Source organism: Myotis yumanensis, unplaced genomic scaffold (genome assembly GCF_028538775.1).
Source record: "Myotis yumanensis isolate MYYU_CA2020_CCGP unplaced genomic scaffold, mMyoYum1.0.hap1 SCAF_13, whole genome shotgun sequence".
Classification (NCBI taxonomy): domain Eukaryota; kingdom Metazoa; phylum Chordata; class Mammalia; order Chiroptera; family Vespertilionidae; genus Myotis; species Myotis yumanensis.
The window spans coordinates 5,999,049-6,020,341 of record NW_027223764.1 but is presented as its reverse complement, the minus strand read 5'-3'; the positions used below and the strand labels follow the sequence as shown (position 1 = coordinate 6,020,341).

The following is a 21,293-nucleotide window of genomic DNA, read 5'->3' as shown; positions in this document are numbered from 1 at the left end:
CTCCAACCCACCTCCCTTCTTCATCTCACAGATCCACACACAACGTTCCCCTTTCCTCCGTCCCCCCATTTCTGTCCCGTCTCCCACTTGGCAGCCCAGCCCCCAACACCCTACCACTGAGTGGGTTTTACCTGAGGCTTATCCCGGTGCCATTGAGCTTGGTAAGAGGTTTGGTCCTGCAAAGCAACATGTGACAGGTATGACATGCGGTAAAACTAGAGGCCAGAATGAGAGGGACAAAAGGAACAGGAAAACCGGCATGATTCGGGCGTGTTTGTGTAGTGTGCCATATGTCGTCTTTTATCCACATAGAAACATCTTCCTTGAAGTCGTCAGAACCCACTCAGCTGTCGCTAACCAAATACCAAATGTTTCCCTTTTCCTCGCCGCCTGCGCCTTCCAGGAGGCGGGCGGGAAGAACTGCCATTATCCGTGATGCTATCTGGCCTTTCAAACGTCAGGGCACCTTCCCTCCGAGCAAACGCCCAATTGTTTTTCCAGCTTTGGCAGGAATTTTTCAGAGAAACCCGTTTCCAGAGCACGTCCCTGTTGGTTGTTTTAGACCCTGGCCTATGGCAACGTCAAGGGCTCCTGTCTAATCCAGTCTCCTTACATCTGTTTTCCTAAATTGCCGTAGGACCTACCAGGAACCGCACCCCCCCCCCCCCCCCCCCCCCCGCCAAAGAACCATAATAATCCCAAACTCCTGGTATTTTGATAAAACAATGTTATTAAATCAAATCAAACGAAACAAAATAAAACAAATCCCCAGAAAGTAGAGATGGCTTCAGGAATCACTTTGGGGCGCCCCCACCGCCCCCCCCCCACCCAGGTACAATAAACATGTGGTTTCATTTCCAAGGGCTGGGGTGTGAGTGGTTCCATTTCCTCAGGAAGCCGCATTTCTTGCTCTTACTTCTGAAATGGAACGTGCATTTTCATTGGCCCAAGTTCAAGGAGTGCCTGGGGCAACAAAGAAAACAGTCCTAAGCAGGTTTCAGTCGTGGGCCACCCCCTCCCCCTTCCCAGCCGTGACTTCTTGCTCCCTATCCGCTAGGGATCAAGGCCAGCTCTCCAAGCCGGGGAGGCAGGCAGGGCGGCCTCGCTCACGGGGTTCCTGGCCACCGGAGGGGGGCCATGCCTGTGTTCTGGCCCTCGGTTGGGAAAATCTGGTTGCCCTCCAAGCGTCCACATACCACAGGCTCCTAATTAAGAAAGTATGTTCCCATTTCATGTCACTCGAAAGGAATGAAAACAGTGACAGCATCTATTTATCTTCACTATCAATATCATTCCTGTTTCTCAGTCCCACGGGGGGTTATGAGTCTTGAAGGAATTGACTGTGGGTTGTGAGAGTTTAACCTCGGCCATGTGCTGTGAGGACACGTGTGGCTTCTCTCTGAGAGCGAGGCTCAAAGTGAGGGAGAGGAAGGCCGCCGAGGCCTGGCCCCTGCCCTCTGGGGGCGTGGGGTCCTCCAGTGGCTCAGCCGTGGGTGGGGTGGCTCTTTCTTTCTTTGGTGCTTATGCAGTCAAGGCCCCTTTCAATAGCAACCCTGTTCCCCCCACCGCATCTTCAGGGGAGTAAAAGCCACCACTCCTTGAGGCTTGTAGAGGAGATACGATCTGTTCACATGGCAGCTGCTGTGTGCTGGGTCTGGGCCAGGCGCTCTCGTGTACTAGTATTGCTAACACTCGGTAGCAACGGGTCACCCTGGTTGCCCGTGTGGTGCGGGAGGCAGGATTAAGGGACTTGCCCAAGACCAGATAGCAAGTTAGTCCATCTGGGCTGCTGTGGCAGAATACCAGTTATAAACAACAGAAATGTATTTCTCATCGTTCTGGAGGCTGGGAAGTTCAAGGTCAAGGTGCTGGCAGATCCTGTGTCTGGTGAAAGCCTGCTTTCTGGTTCATAAACGACCATCTTTTCGCTGTGTCCTCATAGGGCAGAGGGATGAGGGAGCTCTCAGGGGTCTCTATGGTAAGGGTGCTAATCCCACTTGTGCAGGCTCCACCCTCACGACCGACGCACCTCTCAAAGGCCCCACCCTCAAACACCACCGCAGTGGGGACTAGGGTTCTATGTGTGCATTTTTGGGGGGAGGGGGACACAGACGTTCAGTCTATAGCAGGTGTCCTTGACAGTGGGCCTGAGGTGGGGGTACCATCAGCAGCTTATTATGACAACAGCCTAGGAGACACGGTAAGGTTCTCAGCCAAGCACCCAAACTTCGCAAAGAGGTGGGGAGGATGGACCCCCCTGGTCTTGTTGCGTCCTCTGTTGGTTGACAACGGCATGTATATACTGTGTGCATATCCCGCAAGTTAGTCCATGCATCGGTCGGTGGACATTTAGGTTCTTTCCACATCTTGGTGTTGCTAATGGTGCCACAGTGAACGTGACGTCCTCACTTCAACCCGTTTGGGTAAATACCCCAAAGTGGCATTGTTAGCTATATGACAATTTAGCTTTTTGTGGGTCCTTCACACACTTCAGCCGTTCTCGAAGGCTCCCTGCGGCGATCTCAGGCCTCGCCTTGAACTCTTGCCCTATCACCTCCTGGCTTCTCACCTGGGGATTTACCTCCCCACGTGGCTTCTCCTCACCCCTCATCCCAACCTCTGGCCCCATTTCTTTGGCTTTGACCTTTTTCTTCTTCCCCAGCGCTCAGCCTCTCCCCTGCTGGCATTGCCCTCCGCGACCCTGCCACTCCCATTCCCATGTTCCGGCGTGCTGTCCCATGGGCACCCCTGAAACCCGCCCCTGGGCACGAGGGCAGTGTGTGCCCCTTCCTCGGACGTCTACGGTTTGTTCCGTGGCTGCTCTTCCCAGCCTGTCCGTGAACGTGCCTCCCTCCTGCCCCGGCTCATAAACACATTCCCTGCTCAGGACAAAGATGAGGCCTGTGGAGATGCGTCTGCTCTCAGGGCCCAGGGCGCAGTGCCTGGCAGGGGCTCAGCCAATGCCCATGGCCCCGCTGAAGGGTCTGTCTGTGGGAGAAACCGTTGTCCGAGGGCCTGGCCGCAGTTCGGCGTGTTGCAGCCGATGTGGCCATCCTACTTCCTGGGCCAGCCCTCCGCATGCCCGAGAGGTGTCAAGCCCCTGAAGAAACAAACAGACTGTGGTTTCCTTCAGTCCGGCTCTTCACCGAAGCAGGATCCGGCCACGGGCACTGCGCCCTCCGTGCCAAAGGCGGCTTGGATCCCCCCGTGGAGGGGCTCCTGCGGCCGCCAGCTCCTCTGTAAATGTCTGAGACTCCCCTACCCCATTTTGTCCACCTTTCCCCGGGCTGCACTTGAATTGTTGGTGCTCTGACATTGTGGATGCCCCAGTGGTTCAGTGAGTCCATTCTGGTCTCCTTGCCCTTGGAGTCCAGCCCTTGCCTGTCTGAGCCCAGCCTGCCTTCCCAGGGTCTCTCTCACCACCCTCCTGAGCACACAGTGGGCTCCAGCCCCTCCTTGGGGCACTCTGCCCCTTGCCCAAGGGCACAGCTCCGTGTCCTGGCCCTTGTCATGGTCTTTTAGGCCCCTCTTCAGCCACCTTCCTTTGGACACCTGTACGTTTGGACACCTGCCCACCAAATCTCTGTTACTGCGGCCAAGGCCAGAGGTCACGTCACAAAGACCACACCCCCATTCTTGGTCTCAGCTGATGGCCAGCTGTTGACTCCAGGCCTGTTACTGGATCATCAGCCCACTAGGGTGTGTAAGGTGCACCTCTTCCCACCCATTTATCTCCCCCCCCACCCCCAGGTGTTGAATTCAAGAAGAGAGTCTTAAAGTTGAAGGAACCTTCTAATATCAAAAAGCAAGAGACCTTGGGAGAGAGTTTGTGACTTAATGAGGGACCTGAAAGAATAAAGCTACAATGACTCGCTGATGCTGGATCCTTTGGGGGCAGAGGGCCCTGATGCCCCTCCCGTCTTACGTAACAACAGCCTTTTTCTGGCTGGAGGGAAGGACCAATGAGGCACATGGCCCAAAGCAGAAGTTTCGGGTTCTAGAAGAGCAGGTGTGTGTGTGTGTGTGTGTGTGTGTGGACAGTGCATGGTGTCTGTGTGCACAGCATCCGGGGTGGCCCCAGCCTGGGGGATTCAGACAGAAAAGGGTCTGCCCCGCTGTTCCGGACGCTTCTGCTCACCAGCCCCCCCCTCCCAGGCCCTTGGATTTGCGCCTCCTCCTGCCCCCTCCATCAACCGCCGACTCCTCTCCACCTCCCATGGCTCCGTTCTCCCTTTTCTGAAAGATGCACAAGCGTGCACTTTGGTTTTGTCGTTGCCGCTGGTGCTTCCTCAGATCGGCCCATTATCTTCACTTATGCTGAGAAAAGAGCCTGAATAGATGATTACCAGGCCTTTTATTTCTCCCTGGGCTTCCAGGGGGCGGCTTTCTCGTCTGGGATCCGCTGTGTCGCTGGGAGCGGCAGGGAACGGAGGTGCTGACAGCTCGTGTTGGGTGTTTACTACGCTGTGAGTTTATGACAGCCTTGTTTCCATACTGACAGCGAACGCCATATGGAGAGGAAAAAATGCTGTCAGATGAACCCTTAAGCAATCACAACACAGTACATGAAGTCTCATAATTGCTTTTGGAAAAGCGGGGAGCTGCTTAAATCGCATCAGCGTGTGGCGCTCTGTGCCCTGATTGAATAAAACGGGAGCTTGACATCAGGTGATTTACTCTCCTGTGTTTGGGAAGCTCAGCTGATGGGGAAGGGCTGGGGGGTTTGTTTTCCTCACCCCTGGGCACGGGTGCGTGGGAGGCAGGGAGAATGCAGGCCGAGTCTGCAGGGCAGTGTGCTAACAGGTGCAGCCGCAGACCTGTCACCCTCTGGGCCTCCTTCCAGACTCCCCACTGTGGCTGAAGATGACACTCATCTAACTTGACATTTTATTACTGTCACTTGGGATCTTGTCAGCTCACTCCCGCGCTGCCCGCCTCCCCCCCCCCCCCCCCCCCGCCTCCCCCGCAAAACACACACACACTCCCTTTCCAACAGAATCCAAGATCCCTGAGAGCTGGGCCCACATCCCAGCCCTGCCCTTACCGGTCCTGGCCCGCAGGGCTGTGGGTTAAGTGTTCATGAACCGTCTGTGTGCATGGAAAGGTGGACTGGATTAAGGTGATAGTTCAAGGCTAGTTTCAGCCCCCAAACCACTCGAGGAGGATGCCCCATTGATCAAAGTACCCACTTGTGAGGATGAGAAATGTTGGAGTGCCTTCTTGTCCCACAGAACACCTAGAGCTGGTGAATGTCTACAAAACCAGTCCCTGCCCTCAGGCAGTTCCCCGTGCGATATGCGGGCTGTGAGACTCTCCGGCCTGTTGTTGCTTCTTCAGTTGCAAGAGACAAAAACCAACACCAGCTGGCCTCAGCGCAGACTCTGGGTGAAGACCCTGCAGGCACCGCTGGCCTGGCAGGCTGGCCTCAGGCCCCTGTGCTCTTCGGGCACCAGGTTTCTCACTTCACTCGGCTCTCTCCCCTGTGCTGGCTTCGTTCTCCGTTCTCCGTTCTCCGTTCTCCGTTCTCCGTGGGCTCACTGCCTGTGGGAGGGACACTTGTGGCAGCTCTGGGGCGACCAGTCCCTTAGCCTTGTCATCCAGAGAGGAGCAAGTATCTAGCAAAGTTCTAGCAAAAACCCTGGAAGGACTCCAAGGCCCACTCAGGCCAGAGAACCTATTGTATTGTGTGGCCATGGGGAAGGGGCCTCTGATTGGTTAGGGCTGGCTGGGTTCTTACAGACCGGTTCCCTAGAGCAGTGGTCGGCAAACTCATTAGTCAACAGAGCCAAATATCAACGGTACAACGATCGAAATTTGAGAGCCAAATTTTTTAAACTTAAACTACATAGGTAGGTACATTGTTATTAACTTAATTAGGGTACTCCTAAGGCTTAGGAAGAGCCACACTCAAGGGGCCAAAGAGCCGCATGTGGCTCTCGAGCTGCAGTTTGCCGACCACAGCCCTAGAGGAAGGGAGATGGTGCAGACCGGAAAGCCACACCCATGATGACAGCAGGTGGTTTATTAAGCATTTGCTATGTGCCAGCCTCTGGTCTGAGTCCTTTCTCTGCGTTGTCTTATTCAGTCCTCGTGATGGTCGCAGGAGCTGGGTACCATTGCTGTTTCCAGTTTACGGATGAGGAAACCGAGGGATAAACGTGTCCAGTGAGTTGTCCCAGGTCACACAGGCAGGAAGTGGTGAGGCTGAGATTTGAACCCAGGCAGTTTAGCTCCATAACCCATGCTCACAGCCCCTGCCTCCCGACCTGCCCGTGGCTAAGCTCTTTGTGCACGGAAATGATGGCTGTATTCGTTTCTCCCGTTGTAGTCCTCATCTCCAGAGAAACACCACGTCCTGGCTCCTCCTCTGCAGTTGACAAGGACAGTCATTCCTTCTGTCCAGGTAGCTCCTAACCCAGGTCTAACTCAGCCTGCTTCCTGGTTCCCCATGAAATCTTCTGAATGTTTCTGCAAAGGCAAATTCACAGTGCTCGCTCGAGAAGGCTCAAGGCCGGGGCCTCAGCCCTTGAGAAAGCCTCTGGTAGTCATTGCAGGAAGAGGCAAGAAGGGACTCCCCCCCCAACCTCCATCTGACGTCCCACATGGGCCTTCATTTTTCAGAGGAAGACTGAGGCCCAGAAAGGACAAGTGAGCTTCCTGAAGGCACACGGCAAGTTAATGGCGAGGCCTCGCGTGGCGACGGCGTGGCTGAGGGCTGGCCACTTTCCTTCTCTGTGCCTCTAGCGCCTCCGCTGGAAAAAGCAGGCTTTTCATAATTTGAAACATCCCAAGACTGGCTTTGCTCCAGTTGGACAAAAATAAAAGTTTTTTTGCTGTATTCATTAGGATGCTTTGAATTACAAGTAATTACCATTTTTTTTTTCCAAGCAAGGCTCTTTAGTAAGTGCTTCAGATATGGTTGGGCTGCAGGCACGGTTTGATCCAGGGACTCATGGCACCACCAGGCCCCAAGTCTACTTGTAGTTCTCCCAGTTCTGGCCTCTTCTGTGAGTCGGCCTGGTCCTCACAGCCACTTCCTTTCCAGGGTCAAGAACTCCGCAGCAGGCTCTGGCCTCGCCCCTCGCACCCCATCCACAGGCAGAGAAAGCACCTCTGCTCAACGTGCCAGGCAGTCTGTGGTTCATTCTGGTTTTACTGGCAGGGGTGGCATGCCTGCCACCTTCATCCAGTCACTTTCACCAGCAGATGTGACATGCTGATGGCCAGCCAGGGGCAGTCATAGTCCCCAGAACTGCTGGCATCTCCATACAGAAACCAGGGCATCGGCAAGGGGAGTGGGCCGGCAGTGGAGGCTGGGCCATCACTGGCAGCTTCCTCGGTGCTAACCTCGTCCTCTCTGCGTCTGCGGGGCCTGGAGACACATAAGGGCTCCTGAGAGTTTGCCAGGCACCTGGCTCCACCCACCTGGGGCATTACCTCCAGGTGGGGTGGGTGGGACGGCCTGGCCTGGCCCGCTCCTGGGTCTCACCACCTTCCTCTTTTCTTGTCTCCAGACAGAGACTACTGCAGCTTATGTGACAAGCAGCCGATTGGGAGGCTGCTTTTCCGGCAGTTCTGTGAAGCAAGGCCTGGGCTGGAGTGTTACATTCAGTTTCTGGACTCAGTGGTAAGTCCCTGGTCCTGGGGGGAGGCGGGTCCTGGGTCCTCGGTGATCACCGATCGTGTTCGTCCAAAGGAAACGCTAGACCACATGGTTTAGAAGGCTACGGCGAATAAAACGGCTGCTCCAGAAACTTCCGCGCAGACTGCTGTGTCATCTCCAGGTCTGCACCCCTGGTGGCCGTGGGTGGCCACCTCCCCGCTGGGCCTCCGTTCCTGCTGCTTTAACGTGAGGCCCTGTGAGCTCCCTGGTTCCGGGAGCCGGGGCTGTGCACGACTGTACATGGGGAAGTTGTGTGGTAATTCCAAAGCTCGTGTGCGGGGACTTGTTTCATGTCGACGGCCCACTAGAAAGCAAGCTCCCTGAGGCCAGGACCCTGGCTCCGGGTCACCCCTGCCTCGCACAGAGCCCGCCCACGCAGGCATCCAGCACATGTTTGTGCATTGAATGCGTGTTGGCAGTTTCAAGCTGATCTGACTGCTGCTGGCACACGTGACCGTGATTCACACCACAGGGACCTCCTGCACCTGTTCTGGTCGCTCACCTGTGTAACAGATGCGGCCTGGAGGCCTGGAGGAGGGGATGTGCAGGGGCTCCTCAGACCTGCTCAGGGAGGTGGGCACCTCCGCCTGGCCTCTGCCCCTAGGTTTTCTCTGCTGGCTGCAGCCATCCCGACCTCTGCCTTGGTTTAGGAGACCTGCGTTTCTGTTTCTTCTTCCGGGTCTTGCTGTGGCTCTCTGGACCCACAAACCAAACTGCCCATTGACTGTCTCCACTGGAAGTCACATGGGCCCCTCAATGTCAGCGTGTCCCAAACACCCAGAACTTCTCCCCAGGCCCCCAAACTACCAGCCCTGACATGTTCCCTGGACCAGTGACCAGCACCCCAGTCACCCAAGCCTGAATCCTTTGCATTGTCCTTGACCTCTCCTTCTTCCTCATCCCTTCCCCGACCCGATCAAGGACCCTGTGCTGGGCTCCTTAACCCTCCCAGAGCAGTCCCCTCCCCTCCATGGCCTCTGTCTTGGTCTTAGTGCAGGTTCTCTGCGTGTCTCCTGTAAGCGATTGCAGCGTTCTCAACCTTGGCTGAGCAGCAGAAACACCCGGGAGCCTTAAAAAAATACCAGTGCTCGCACTGAAGCCCAGGCTCATTAATGTGTTTCTCTGGGGGGCGGGGCCCAGTATTTTCATAGCTTTTTATTATGGAAAATTTCAAGCTATAAAGGTAAAAGTCTACAGAATGGTATAATGAGCCCCCACGCATCCTTCACCCCACTTCAACAATGATGAGCTCAAGGCCAATCTTTTTTCACCCACCTCCGCTCCTCTGTAGCGTTTTGTAGCAGATCTCACATTTATTATTTTATCTGTGAACATTTCAGATGTGTCTCTGGACAATAAGGGCTCTTTAACAAAAATATAACCGCAATACCATCACCATAACTCCAGTATTATTTTTCCCTATTATCTACTATTAGTCCGTATTCCCATGTCTGGCTTTCTCCTGTTTTATAAATGCATGTTTTAGCAGTTTATAGCCATCTCCCTCGTCCATCCTAAGAGTGTTCTGTGGTCGGAATTCTGCGCACTCGTCCCCATGTGTCATTTAATAAGTTCCTCTGTATTTCTTGTAAATTGATCATTAATCAGGCCCATTTCAACTGGAGGGTGGGGGGGACTGACTTCATAAGTGGCTTCGCGTTGCTCTGTCAGGGGACATACACTCTCTGGTTGTCTTTCTTTCTGAGAAGGCAGCAGCCATTGATAATCCAGCCCTAGCCGGTTTGGCTCAGTGGATAGAGCGTCAGCCTGTGGACCGAAGGATCCCGGGTTCGATCCCAGTCAAGGGCACCTACCTTGGTTGCGGACTCCATCCCTGGCCCTGGTTGGGGCACGTGCATTAATGTGTCTCTCTCACATCGATGTTTCTTTCTCTCTGCCTTTCCCTCTCTCTTCCACTCTCTCTAAAAATCAATGGAAAGTACCCTCCGGTGAGGATTAACAACAAAAAAATAAAGTGGTGATATTCAGTACCCACATCTGTTGATGAATGAGGGGTGACACCATGGCGACGTTCTGAGTCTGTCGTCCCTTCATTTGCTAACTAGGAAACACATTCAATGACTACCTGGTTACCCAGTGGTAAAGCTCATACAGGAAGTGCGTTATTCCTTTCCTGTTTTTGTGTTTTCAAAGTACCCATCGGTTCACTGGCAGTAACCAGCCCAAGTGTGGCGTGTGGCCTTTCACGTGGTGCGTTCTGATGCACAGCAGTCACGATTTTTATTGGGGTGGCATGGTCTCCTCGTTGGCCAGTGGGAGCCCTTCAGGTTGGCTTCTGAGTCCTTGGAGGACACGGTGATCACGGGCGGCCTCCTGGCCATCGGCTGCCATGTGGTGTCGCAGTTCGTCTCGTGTGCTTCCTGCCCTTCACCTAGTGCTCGTCGTTTTTCCCAGGAGCCCTGGCTCCTCTTCCTGGGAATGGTACTGGGGCCGCTGTGGCCTTTTTAACATTTCCCGACTGCACTGCGTGTCCGGGGTTGGGAAGCATTGACCCCCAGGATACAGTCTGAGTTCTGAAACTGACGTACCAGACCTTCTACCAACAGGCCCTGCCCGCCCCTTCGTCCTCGACCTCCCCGGGTCTCTTTGGGCCCTGAATTCTGGCCTGGCCCCTGTTGGCGGTGGCTCCTTCTTGCCAGGGTGGCCAAGTCTCTCCGTCCGGGCTGGAGTGGAGGGAGCAGGGCCGAGGGATCCAGGAGAGGTGTCAGTCATGCCAGACCTGTGCCACTAAAGAACTTTGAGTGACATGGGGCCACTGGAGGGTTCTGAGCAGAGCAGTGGCGTGGTCTGACGTAGATTTTTAAAGGACTCTCTGACTGTGTGTTGGGAACAGGCTCTGAGGGGCCGGGGCGGGAGCTGGGAGCTCTGGTTGGAGGCGGCTGCAGTCCAGGTGAGAGCTGATGGTGGCAGCATCTCGCGGGGGTGAGAGTGGTTGGGTTTGGGGCATGTTTTGAAAGCAGAGTTAACAGTATTTCTTTTGTTTTTAATCCTCACCCGAGGATATGTTTTAACTGATTTTTAGAGAGAGACGAATGGAGAGAGAGAGAGGTGAGAGAAACACCGATCAGCCACCTCCTGTATGCACCCTGACCAAGGTTCGAACCCACAACCTTTATATATATATATATATATATATATATATATATATATATATATATATATATATGTTTTATTGATTTTTACAGAGAGGAAGGGAGAGAGATAGAGAGTTAGAAATATCGATGAGAAAGAAACATCAATCAGCTGCCTCCTGCACACTCCCCTCTGGGGATGTGCCCGCAACCGAGGTACATGCCCTTGACCGGAATCGAACCTGGAACCCTTGAGTCCGCAGGCCGACGCTCTATCCGCTGAGCCAAACCGGTCAGGGCATCACAACCTTTTGATGTACAAGATGGCCCTCCAACCAACTGAGCCACCTGGCCAGGGCAAGAGTTCACAGTATTTCTGATGTATGAGGGGAGGAAGGGGGAGAGAGAAGGTGTGCAGATGACTTAAAGGTGTTGACCAGAGCCACCGGGAGGATGGAGTCAGAGGGCAGCTAAGGGAGGCTCGTTTGGGGGGTACACTCAGCTAGAGATGCCCATCAGACATCCAAGTGGAGATGCGGGAGGGGAGGAGGGTGTTCGAGTCTGAACTTTGTGAGAAGGGTCTGGGCTGGAAGCAGGGACTGGGGAGTTGTCCACATGCAGCTGGCACTTAGAGCCGTGGGCCGGGTGAGCTCACCAAGGAGAGGCGTGTGGATGGAGCGGGCACGAAATCCCAGGGCGAACCCTGGACCAGGCACCCCTTTTGGAAAGACGGAGCGTCGTCAGCTGGGGGACCTGTCTGGAGTTGATGAGGCGGAGCAGGCGAGGCTAACCCAGGAGCCAGTGGAATTTTCCAGCCGCGGGTCTCGTTAGATGCTCACAGTCCGTTTGAGGAGAAGAAAACAGCCCGTGGATGCCCATGCTCATTCTCGTCATGCGGACGCTCCCTGTGGCTGGGCCGGCACCGGGGATTTTTCAGTTGGAAAGGAGATGTGAGCGTGGCTCCCGGTGTCGACATGACAGATGCTCTTTACGCACTCCCTGACCAAGCTGCCACTCAGAGAGGCCGCCCCGAACCCCCGCGTCCTGTCTGCATCCCTGGGAATTAGCGAGGCCTTTCATCGCCCATCTTGACGTCAAGTGGCCGGCCTTTGGAAACACCTTTTACGCACGAAGCCTTTATTGAGTTTTCCAGGGCTGGCGTGATGCTCGTCTGAAATACGTTTTTTTTTTTTCCTTCCATCCGGACGGGAACTCCGAGGAGGGCGAGGGTGGCCCTGTCCTGGGTGTCACATCCCGCCCAGTGCCCCCTGGCTCAGCCAGCGCTGTCCTCACCGTGCCCATCTCTTGCCTGAATTCCTGCCAAGTGGAGTTTATTAAAAATAACCCGTCCTGTCGGGCTCTGACCTCGCCCTCGGGAAAGGCTGGTCCTCAGCACAGTTCCGATGTCTGTGCGTCTCGAGTCCGCAGGAGGCTGGCTGCTTCAGAGGGGCCCGGTGCTGGGGGGCAGCAGACTGTCTGTGCACCTCCTCAGACCGCAGGGTAACTCAGCCTTCGCCGTGCTTGTCGAGGGGCTCCTGGGAACCTGAGAAGGACTCCCCCTCCCCTTCCCACCGAGACATAGAGTCAGTGACCTAAATGGGGGCTATGGCTGGATTTGGCTCCTGGAGGGCAAAGAGATTTGCCCAGCTGGTCATGGGATCAGAAGGGGTTCCAGGTTAGTGTCAACCTGCACAGGCCAATGGGGTCTTGCCATGGACTTCTTCAAAATGGACATAGTTGCCCTAGCCCAGTGATGGCGAACTCATTTTTTTGGTTGATTTTTCTTAGTTAAATGGCATTTAAATATATAAAATAAATATCAAAAATATAAGTCTTTGTTTTACTATGGTTGCAAATATCAAAAAATTTCTATATGTAACACGGCACCAGAGTTAAGTTAGGGTTTTTCAAAATGCTGACACGATGAGCTCAAAAGGTTCGCCACCACTGCCCTAGCCGGTTTGGCTCAGTGGATGCGTCAGCCTGTGGAGCAAAGAGTCCCGGGTTCGATTCTGGTCAAGGGCACATACCTTGGTTGCAGGCTCCTCCCCAGCCCAGCCCCAGTCAGGGCATGTGCAGGAGGCAACCAATCGATGTGTTTCTCTCACATTGATGTTTCTCTCTCCGTCTTTCCCTCTCTCTTCCACTCTTTCTAAAATATCAATGGAAAAATATCCTCGAGTGAGGATTAACAACCACAACAAAATGGACGTACTTGCCCTGGTTGGTGTGGCTCTGTTGGGCATCTTCCCCGTGCACCGAGAAGTTGCCGGTTCAATTCCCTGTCAGGGCACATGCCAGGGTTGCCGGCTCAATTCCCAGTGGCAACTGATCAATGTTCTACTCTCACATTGGTGTTTCTCTCTCTCTCCCTTTCCCTTCCTCTCTCTCTAAAAATCAATAGAAATATCTTTTTTAGTGGTGATAAGGACACATACGTAATAACCAAAGGACTTGTATGCATGCATATAAGCATTACCAATGGACACAGATACTATGGGGTGAGGGCATGTGCTGGGGGTGGGGGGGGAATAATATTGTAATAGCTATGTATGGGCCAGGGGGTACTTGAAATACCAGGGGGACCACTCTGTAAAGTATATGATTGTCTAACCACTATGTTGTACACCTGAAACTAATATAGGATAATATTGAATGTGAACTATAATTTTCTTTTTAAAAAAAGATGGAAAATTGTATGTTTTTCATCACAATAAAAAAATTTAAGAATTTCAAAAAAAAAAAAAAAAGATTTGAAAATGGTTTACTGAGGTGCTACTGGCTCCAGATCTCTCAAAAGTTATGTCAAGATGCTGGGGCCACAGGCATCTGTCACCTTGGTCTGTTTCCAACTCACACGCATGGCCAGCGGGTGGGTGAGGCCTCAGTTGTTCCTCCTGCTTCTCAGTCTATACCCAGTGTGGCCAGCAGTCCACTCCTCCCTCCCGTCTTCCTCTGGTCCTGACCCAGACCCAGGTGGGCTCCTCAGATCAAAGAACCGTCTGCTCAGGTGGAGCTGGGTCTTCAAAAGGGGGTGCAGGGCCCTACCGGCGTGGCTCAGTGATTGAGCGTCACCCTACGAACCAGGAGGTCATGGTTGATTCCTAGTCAGGGCACATGCCCGGGCTGCAGGCTCCATCCCAGTGGGGGCATGCAGGAGGCAGCCAATCAATGGTTCTCTCTCATCATTGATGCTTCTGTCTCTCTCTCCCTCTCCCTTCCTCCCTGAAATCAATAAAAATAGATATTTATTTAAAGGGGGGGGGGTGCAAGAACCATGGTGTCCAGGCCAGAGCGAGTCAGCAGCAGGGTGGGGACTGGCTCTGGAGGGGCAAGTGGAGAGCCCCCCTCCCCCAGCCCGCATGGTCAGCACAGGCAGGACACCAGGGCCAATGTGGGCAGAGCGGGTATTTCTCCAGAAAGGGCCATAGTGAGCAGCGCTGCCAACCAGCACGTCACCGGTCCCTGCTGTGAGGACTCTGGAAAAGCTGACCACATCGGTAATTAGAGGCCGGAGGTGGCCAGACCTCATAGCATCTCTGACTTCACCTTCCTGTCGGGGCATGAGAAGGTCTCCCGGGAGAAGGAGGTGAAGCTAAAGCTAGAGGCCGAGAGAGGTCCATCCAGCGCTCGCTCGCTCTCTCTCTCTCTCTCTCTCTCTCTCCCTCTCCTCCTTCCCTCCCTCCCTCCCTCCATATATTTATATTTTAGCTAGAAAAGGGGAGGGAGAGGGAGAGGGAGAGAGAGAGAGAGAAAGAGAGAAATATCAATGATCGATCGGCTGCCTCCTGCACACCTCACACTGGGGATCGAGCCCGCAACCCCAGGCATGTGCCCTGACCAGGAATTGAACTGTGGCCTCCTGGTTCACAGGTCAATGCTCAACCACCGAGCCGCGCCAGCCAGGCTGACTCTGCTCTTTAAACCAGTTTCTTTGACAACGTGGCAGATCCCTTCCCACCAACTCTTAAACACCCTCCGAGGGAAACGTGTCTTATGAGAGAGGACCTATTTCACCAGTGTCCTCTGAGGTTGGTGGTTCAGTAGGAACAGGCCAGGAGAGTGACACGTTAGCTTATAGACGAGGATGCACACAGGTGTTTATTTTCTCTGGCAGCCGCAGGCACATACACAGTCCCTTTTGCCTTCCACGCAGGGTAGCATTTTGCTCTGTGTTGGAGCAGCATCTTCCCACAGGCCACTCCCTTGTGGCATAAACCACAGTGCCAATGGCAGGGGCCTCCGTCGGCGAGCACCTGGATGTATCTGGGGAAGAGAAACGCCCTCTGCGTGGACCGGCCTAGGTGCTCTTTGGGGTGCTGGCTGTTAGGGTTGAGCTGTGGGCAGCAGCAGGTTTCCGATGGGCATCCAGCAGAGAGGATGGTGTGTGTCCCCTCTGAAGGGGTGGGGACAAGTCCCAGCACCCTCTCTGATAGGAGGGAGCTGACAGATGGAGGTCATGGGGGCAGCCTTGGGGTGGTTACCTCTCTTGTCACTGAAGCCATTGTGGCTGCCCTTTCCCTGCCGGCTCACATTGTGATGGCCTAGGCCAGTGGTCGGCAAACTCTTTAGTCAACAGAGCCAAATATCAACAGTACTTCTTCAAAATAGACTCGCCCAGGCCGAAAACCAACTTCTGTGCATGGGCCACGAAGTTTCCATGCGCCCGCACATGGTATTTTGTGGAAGAGCCACACTCAAGGGGCCAAAGAGCCGCTTGTGGCTCTCGAGCCGCAGTTTGCCGACCACGGGCCTAGGCTGGCAGCCCAACCTCTTCTCTGCTGCTTATGTTTTCTGATTGAGGGTGATTTCTGCAGCTTTCGACCACTCCCTGGGCAAAGGTGTGTCCACAGCAGTGGGTTTCCGGGGGGTCCCCGCCTCAGGTAGTGGGAGCTGCCTGAGCTCTGCCCACAGCGGAGCTGGCAGGGTGCCTCCTCTCTGCAGGTGGCCTCTTAGGACATGTCTCCCATGAGCCCCTCCTGGTGTGTGTGTGTGTGTGGGGGGGGTCACTGTGGAGGCAGGGCCTGTCACTCCAGGTGACTTAATCAGCGTGGAAAGCGCCCTGGAAGCCGCCGGTTGGTGTTCTGCCTCCCAACACAAATGCTCTTCGAGTGGTGGTGACCTGACGTGGACTCTCGGAGAAAGGCCTTTTGATCCCGGGCCGGGATCCTGTCCCCGCGTGCTCCCGGCTGCCTCCCTGTGGAACAGCGGCGCCCCGCCGCCCAGCCAGGCTCTGCTGGGAGGCAGCTGACCTGAAAGTGATGTTATTTTGTTTTCACGTGGGTTTTAGTACCTAGAGCAAGAATATTTTCAGCTGGTTATTGAGGCTGATTAGTGAGTCTTAGGTCTCCATGAGGTTAAATAGAGCCGCCTTCACAGATGTATTTTGGGACAGTGCAAATCCCGGGTTCTGCATGGGATTGAGTTACCCCAAAAGGTGGTCTGAGCCTTGCAAAGCAGTCTGGGTAAATTCCCATGGTGCCAGACCACTAGGTGGGGCATCCAGAGCAGCAGACGCGGGGTGCTTCTCTCCTCACCCTGGAAAAGCTCTAGACTCAGCTCCCAGCCCTGTTGCTTGCCGGCGTAATTGTATTTGAACTAGTTGTATTTGGCCCCTGAGAGCCTCAATTTCTTCATCTGTAAATTGGGAATAATAATACCCACCTCTCAGGGTGAGTCTATAACCTATTCCATACTGTGTGGAGGTGTGTGCTCACATGAGTATCAGTTAGGAGGATTGTTGGGGAGCATAGAAGGAGAAGGTAACAGGAAAAACTCAAGAAGAAAGAGCTACCTTCTCTCCTTAAATGGTCTCAAGACATCATGAATCAAATCATCAAGACATGACCAGTCCCACCAGGCTCATCCCAATGGTGAGGGGCATCGGCCTTCGGAGAGAGAGGTGCGGAGGCCGGCGGCCCACGGAGGTCAGGAGGACGGTGCTCTGTGCTGGCTGTGCTGCGACCAGCTGTGTGACCTTAGGCCAGGCCTTTACCTCTCTGAGCGTCATGTCCAGCTCTGTAGAGCGAGTAGGTTGGATTCCTGCCAGACCCACCATCCATAGTCCTGTGACTCAAATGATCGTAGTGTCCATGTTCCTTCCTTGGAGAAAATCACTGTATCTTGATCCTCCATTAGAAGAGAAATGGTCACGAGCGGAAACTCACTCACTGTGGATGGCAATGTGCCTGGCTGCCTCTGTGGGCGTCCCAGGTGCTGCCCGAGCTTCCCTTTTTCTGGGAGGGTCTTCTGGGAGGGTCTGGGGAGAAACTGGCCCTAGACATGGGGTCCAGAGGTTGCCTGGAACCTGGTGGGAAGGTCTGGGGCATCTAACTCTGCAGAGGGGGAGCGGGGGAGGGAGGAGCGGGGGGTGGGGGTGAGTTTCGGTCGTCTGTGCTGATGTCATCGTCTCTGTCTCCTCTGAAATAGCTGTGCTTTGGGGCCGAGATTGACAAATCCTGGAGCGGGAGATGTTGAAATGGTTGTAAACAACTTGTAATCAGTTCCCTGTCCGCATGAGACAGGCGAGCTCACCCAGGCTTCTTGTCAGCTCCAGGCCCTTATGCACTTGGCAAGGGTGCCCTGGGCAGTGAAGGAGCCCCTCGGGGTCAAGGGAAATACGAAGGCCCGCCTGTCAGAGGCCTCGCTTCGTCAGGGCCGGGGCCACTGTCTTGGTCTGCCGCCTCTGAGTTCTAAATTCCTTGGTGGTGCTGAGAAAGTGCTCTGGGCTGGGAGGTCCAAGTCCCAGCCCTGCCACCTCCCCCGGGCAACTCCACTGAACCCCCCTCCCCCGCCCCTGCTCTTCACAGGCAGGTGAAGGGGGTAAGGGTAGCCCCCGCCCTCCCACTCATTTCCTAGGCTCTTTGGAGGTTCAGATAGGAGCATCTGAAAAACCTCTGTGTGCTCACTTTGTAAGCTGAAAAATTGCCGAAGGTAAGGCACCCATATTATTGTTTTCTCTCACAAAGTGTAATCCGAACAATGGCAATCATTATGGCAACTGTTAACTGAGTGTTTACTAGGTGCCCAGCTCTGGGCTAGGAGATTTCTCACGTTCTAGCTGCACAGTTAGCCCATGAGCCCGTGGCTTTTCCATGTGCATTTCATAGAGGTCAAGGAAGTTGTCTAAGCTCACCCCGCTTGGAAGGTCCGAGTGACCAGAGGCAGCCTCTCGGGGGTGGGCCTCCCACTCCGGTGGCTTGTTATTTTCCAGTGACTTCCTTTGATTTATCTGTGCTGGTGGTTCTCAGCCCGGCTTCCTGGCATCTCAACCTCAGCTGCCTGGATGCCCGGCCCTTGTCGCCAGAAGGTCTGACTTGGGTGGGGTGGGTGAGGCCCGAGCACCAGTGCTGGCTCCCCAGGGATTCTGATGCTCGGCCTGCAGGAAAGCCGCTGTCCCAGGCACGTGTCCACGATGGTGCAGAGCAGGCTGGATGGGATGCCGGGCCTTCTGCCCTCCCTGGGCCTCAGCTCCCTGCCCTGCAGGAGGGGATGGGCCACTCCAGGGAGTCTTCTCCTGGGGCCCCGAAGGTTCTGTCACTTTAAGACGCTCATGAGCAAATGTCTTACTGTTCTTTTCCTTCTTCTGTTTCAGGCAGAATATGAAGTTACTCCAGATGAAAAACTGGGAGAAAAAGGGAAGGAAATTATGACCAAGTACCTCACTCCTAAGGTAAGAGGCCACCCACACTCCACAGCAGGAGGACTGGGGGGCCTGATCCAGGAAGACGGGCCCCCAGACCTGTGCTGGGCCGTGTGGCTGCCATGGGTCTCCAGAGATCCAGAATCTTCGTCCTTCCCCAGACAGTGCCCATGCCTGGCAGGACCGACGGGTGCCCAGGCCAGGCCAGTGGGTGGTTTGAGGGTCCGTGTGGCAGGGAAGGGTTTGGAGGAGATGGGAGGGGAAGAGGGTGGCCGAGGCTGTGTTGGCAAAGACAATGTCAGTTGAACACATAACAGAATGCAGAGTATTCTGAAGTAGGTTCCGGAGTGAACGGAGGGTGAGGGGCCGCCCTGACCCCGCCTCAGGAGCACCCCCTCGTGGCTGAAGGAAGAGAAGCAGTGCCACCCCCTGCCATTCCCCCCAGGGCCCTGGTGGCCTTGGTCCCTGGAACTTGTGTCTTCTTACCCCCAGTGTGACAGATGAATGTGTTCTCCATCCGTGTCGGAGGAGCTGGCCTGGGGGCCGGGTTTTCATCCCAGCTCTGCCACCCACACAGTCATGTTTCCTCTGGGCCTCAGACACCCTTTCTGAAGAGTGGCCCTCCCCCCAGACCCACCTCCCGGAGGCCCTGAGAGCCTGCGATGAGACCAGCACGCAGACAGCTTTGCGTGCATCCTGCACCCTGTGGGCAGCGGTGGCTACATCCCCCGTCCCCCCAGGACCCAGACTCTGTGGGCGCCAGCCCCCAGGAAGCGTGCTCCTCATGTCCAGGCTGCTGGTGGCGTAAAGGCACCGTGGCCCGTGTGATGGGGTCCTGGCTGTCCATCCCTCGCACGTGTGGCAGGGGGGGCCACACACAGGCACGGAGGTCAGGAAACGGCCCACTCCTAACACCCACAAGACCTTGGTTGTCCTCTGCCCAGGCCTCAGTGTTCTTTGCTGTAAAACGGGTGAGGCTTGACCCATTTATCGCAGAGGGTCCCTGCCAACTGGACAGTCACGGACTGTGCCCTCTCCCAGCTCACACGGCGGGAGGGACAGGTTGTTCGCAAGACAAGAACAAGTGAGAAGCAGAGGAGACACTTCTAGGCAGGGAGAGGGGTGTGTTGCGGACGATGCGTGGAGACTCCCAGGGTGGGACATCTGGCCCCTGAAGTAAGGCGGCCCCTGACCCACCTAAGAGTATTAATCAGTTGATCCTTAATGAGCTTGACTCAAAAGGCCCTCCCTGCCTGCCACCTGGGGTGCTAACCCCAGGGCCTGTGTCTGTGGGCGACGGCACTGAGGCTGGGGCAGCCTGAGCCGGGTGTACAGGTACCTGCTGGACTCTCCTCGGGAGATGGGGGGCAGGGGGTGGGAGGTGGACAGAATGCAGGCCTCGTGCACCAGCTCCTCCAGCAGCAGCTGGGCTGCTGAAAGCCTGCAGCCCCGTGTGAAGGCGTCCACATGACTCGAGGGGTTTAACCCACAGTAGCCCCTTCACCCCGGGGCTTTAAGAACGACAGCTCACTGACTGGGCGCCTACCGGAGCCAGACGCCACCTCGATGTTCTCTGTGATGAGAACAGACAGCCTGTGTACAGGCTGCGCGGCCGAGAGGGAGGAGCCTGCTGCAGGCGCAGCTAATGGAACAGCGCAGGCAGCTTCCACCGCCATGGAGGCTCAGCTTTGCCCACCGTCGCCATCGCGCCCCTTCGGGGCTGCCCACCTGCCTGGGTTCCCTGCAGACAGTAGCAGCCTTCATGTATTGAGGACCCACTGTGTGCTGGCACCGTCTCACTTAGTCTTTGCTGTCACCGTGTGATGTGCTTCTGTTGGCTCCGCCTTAAGGGGAGGGTGGGGAGGCTCTGGAGGGGCTGCCCCTGTCCCAGGTCACACAGCTGGGGTTGAGCCCAGGTTGGGGTGACCCAGGAGTCCTGGGTCCCCTGTGGTGCACTGTTTCCCACGCCTGCCCCCTCGCTGCTGCACTGCCCCGTCCCGCAGGTCTGCGGCCTGGCTGATCTCAGCGAGGATGAAGGGGCTCTTTGCCCGGCCTTGCCGACTCTTCCTGCCTATCCGAGGGCTGCTGTGGGCTACCCTCTCTCCCCACTCGGCCAGCCTCATCCACAAGTCTCTGTCAGTGGACCCCCCGTCTGGGCCCTCCAGGCCTCCGGCCCCTCTCAGGGCTGCCTCCCCCTCTTGGCGGGCAGGCCCAGCCTCCCGTGGCTCAGACAGTTTTACGGGCCCTCAGAGCTGCCAACAGTTTTTTCTCACGTGCTCCTCCGTTTTTAACGTTTAAACCACACCATGTGTGATGGCCCCGGGGCCGGGGGCCGGTGGTCAAAGTGGCCCCGTGGGCCGACTGTTTTCCGCCAATAAATTTTGCACCACCTTCCCCGCCTTCCTGTGGCTGCTCTCTCGGGAGCCGGCTTCCCTCTATGTCCTGCAGACGCCCCAGGTGCTGGGGAGTGAGGGGCAGCGAGTGGCTGAGGCTACTGTCCCCAAGCCCAGCTTGTCCTTGCCTTGGGCCTCTCAAGATGCAGCGCAGGTGTCTCGGCTCCGGGGACCATTTTCCAAAGGGGGGACCATATCATGCTGACTAGGAAACACCTCTGTGACCTCGCCCACATGTCAGCAGTGCCGAGGCTAAGGAACCCTAGTGTGGGGGGGGGGCGGGGCGGGTGTGGGAGGTCAGTTTTGCAGGAGTGGACGGTAGAGGGGCCAGGCCTCTGGGCGGCAGGGCCAGGAAAACCTTGTCGGGGACTTTGACATCATCCCAAAGGCAGTGGGGGCCGCTGGGGCTCTGCATGCCATTGACAGTCTAGGGCAGTGGTCGGCAAACTTCGGCTCTCGAGCCACATGCGGCTCTCTGGCCCCTTGAGTGTGGCTCTTCCACA

General features: G+C 55.6%; 1 protein-coding gene across 2 annotated transcripts in view; it reads left to right on the top strand.

Annotated features, from left to right (window-relative positions):
• Positions 1-21,293, top strand: part of GRK5 (G protein-coupled receptor kinase 5) — a 178,373-nt gene that overhangs the window by 120,680 nt on the left and 36,400 nt on the right. Inside the window, exons 3-4 of one of the 2 annotated variants that reach the window (XM_070432166.1) lie at positions 7,515-7,627; positions 18,350-18,427. In XM_070432166.1, the coding sequence (XP_070288267.1) occupies positions 7,515-7,627; positions 18,350-18,427 (191 nt within the window). The remainder of the gene's footprint in view (positions 1-7,514; positions 7,628-18,349; positions 18,428-21,293) is intronic. The other variant, XM_070432168.1, reaches the window with a different exon arrangement.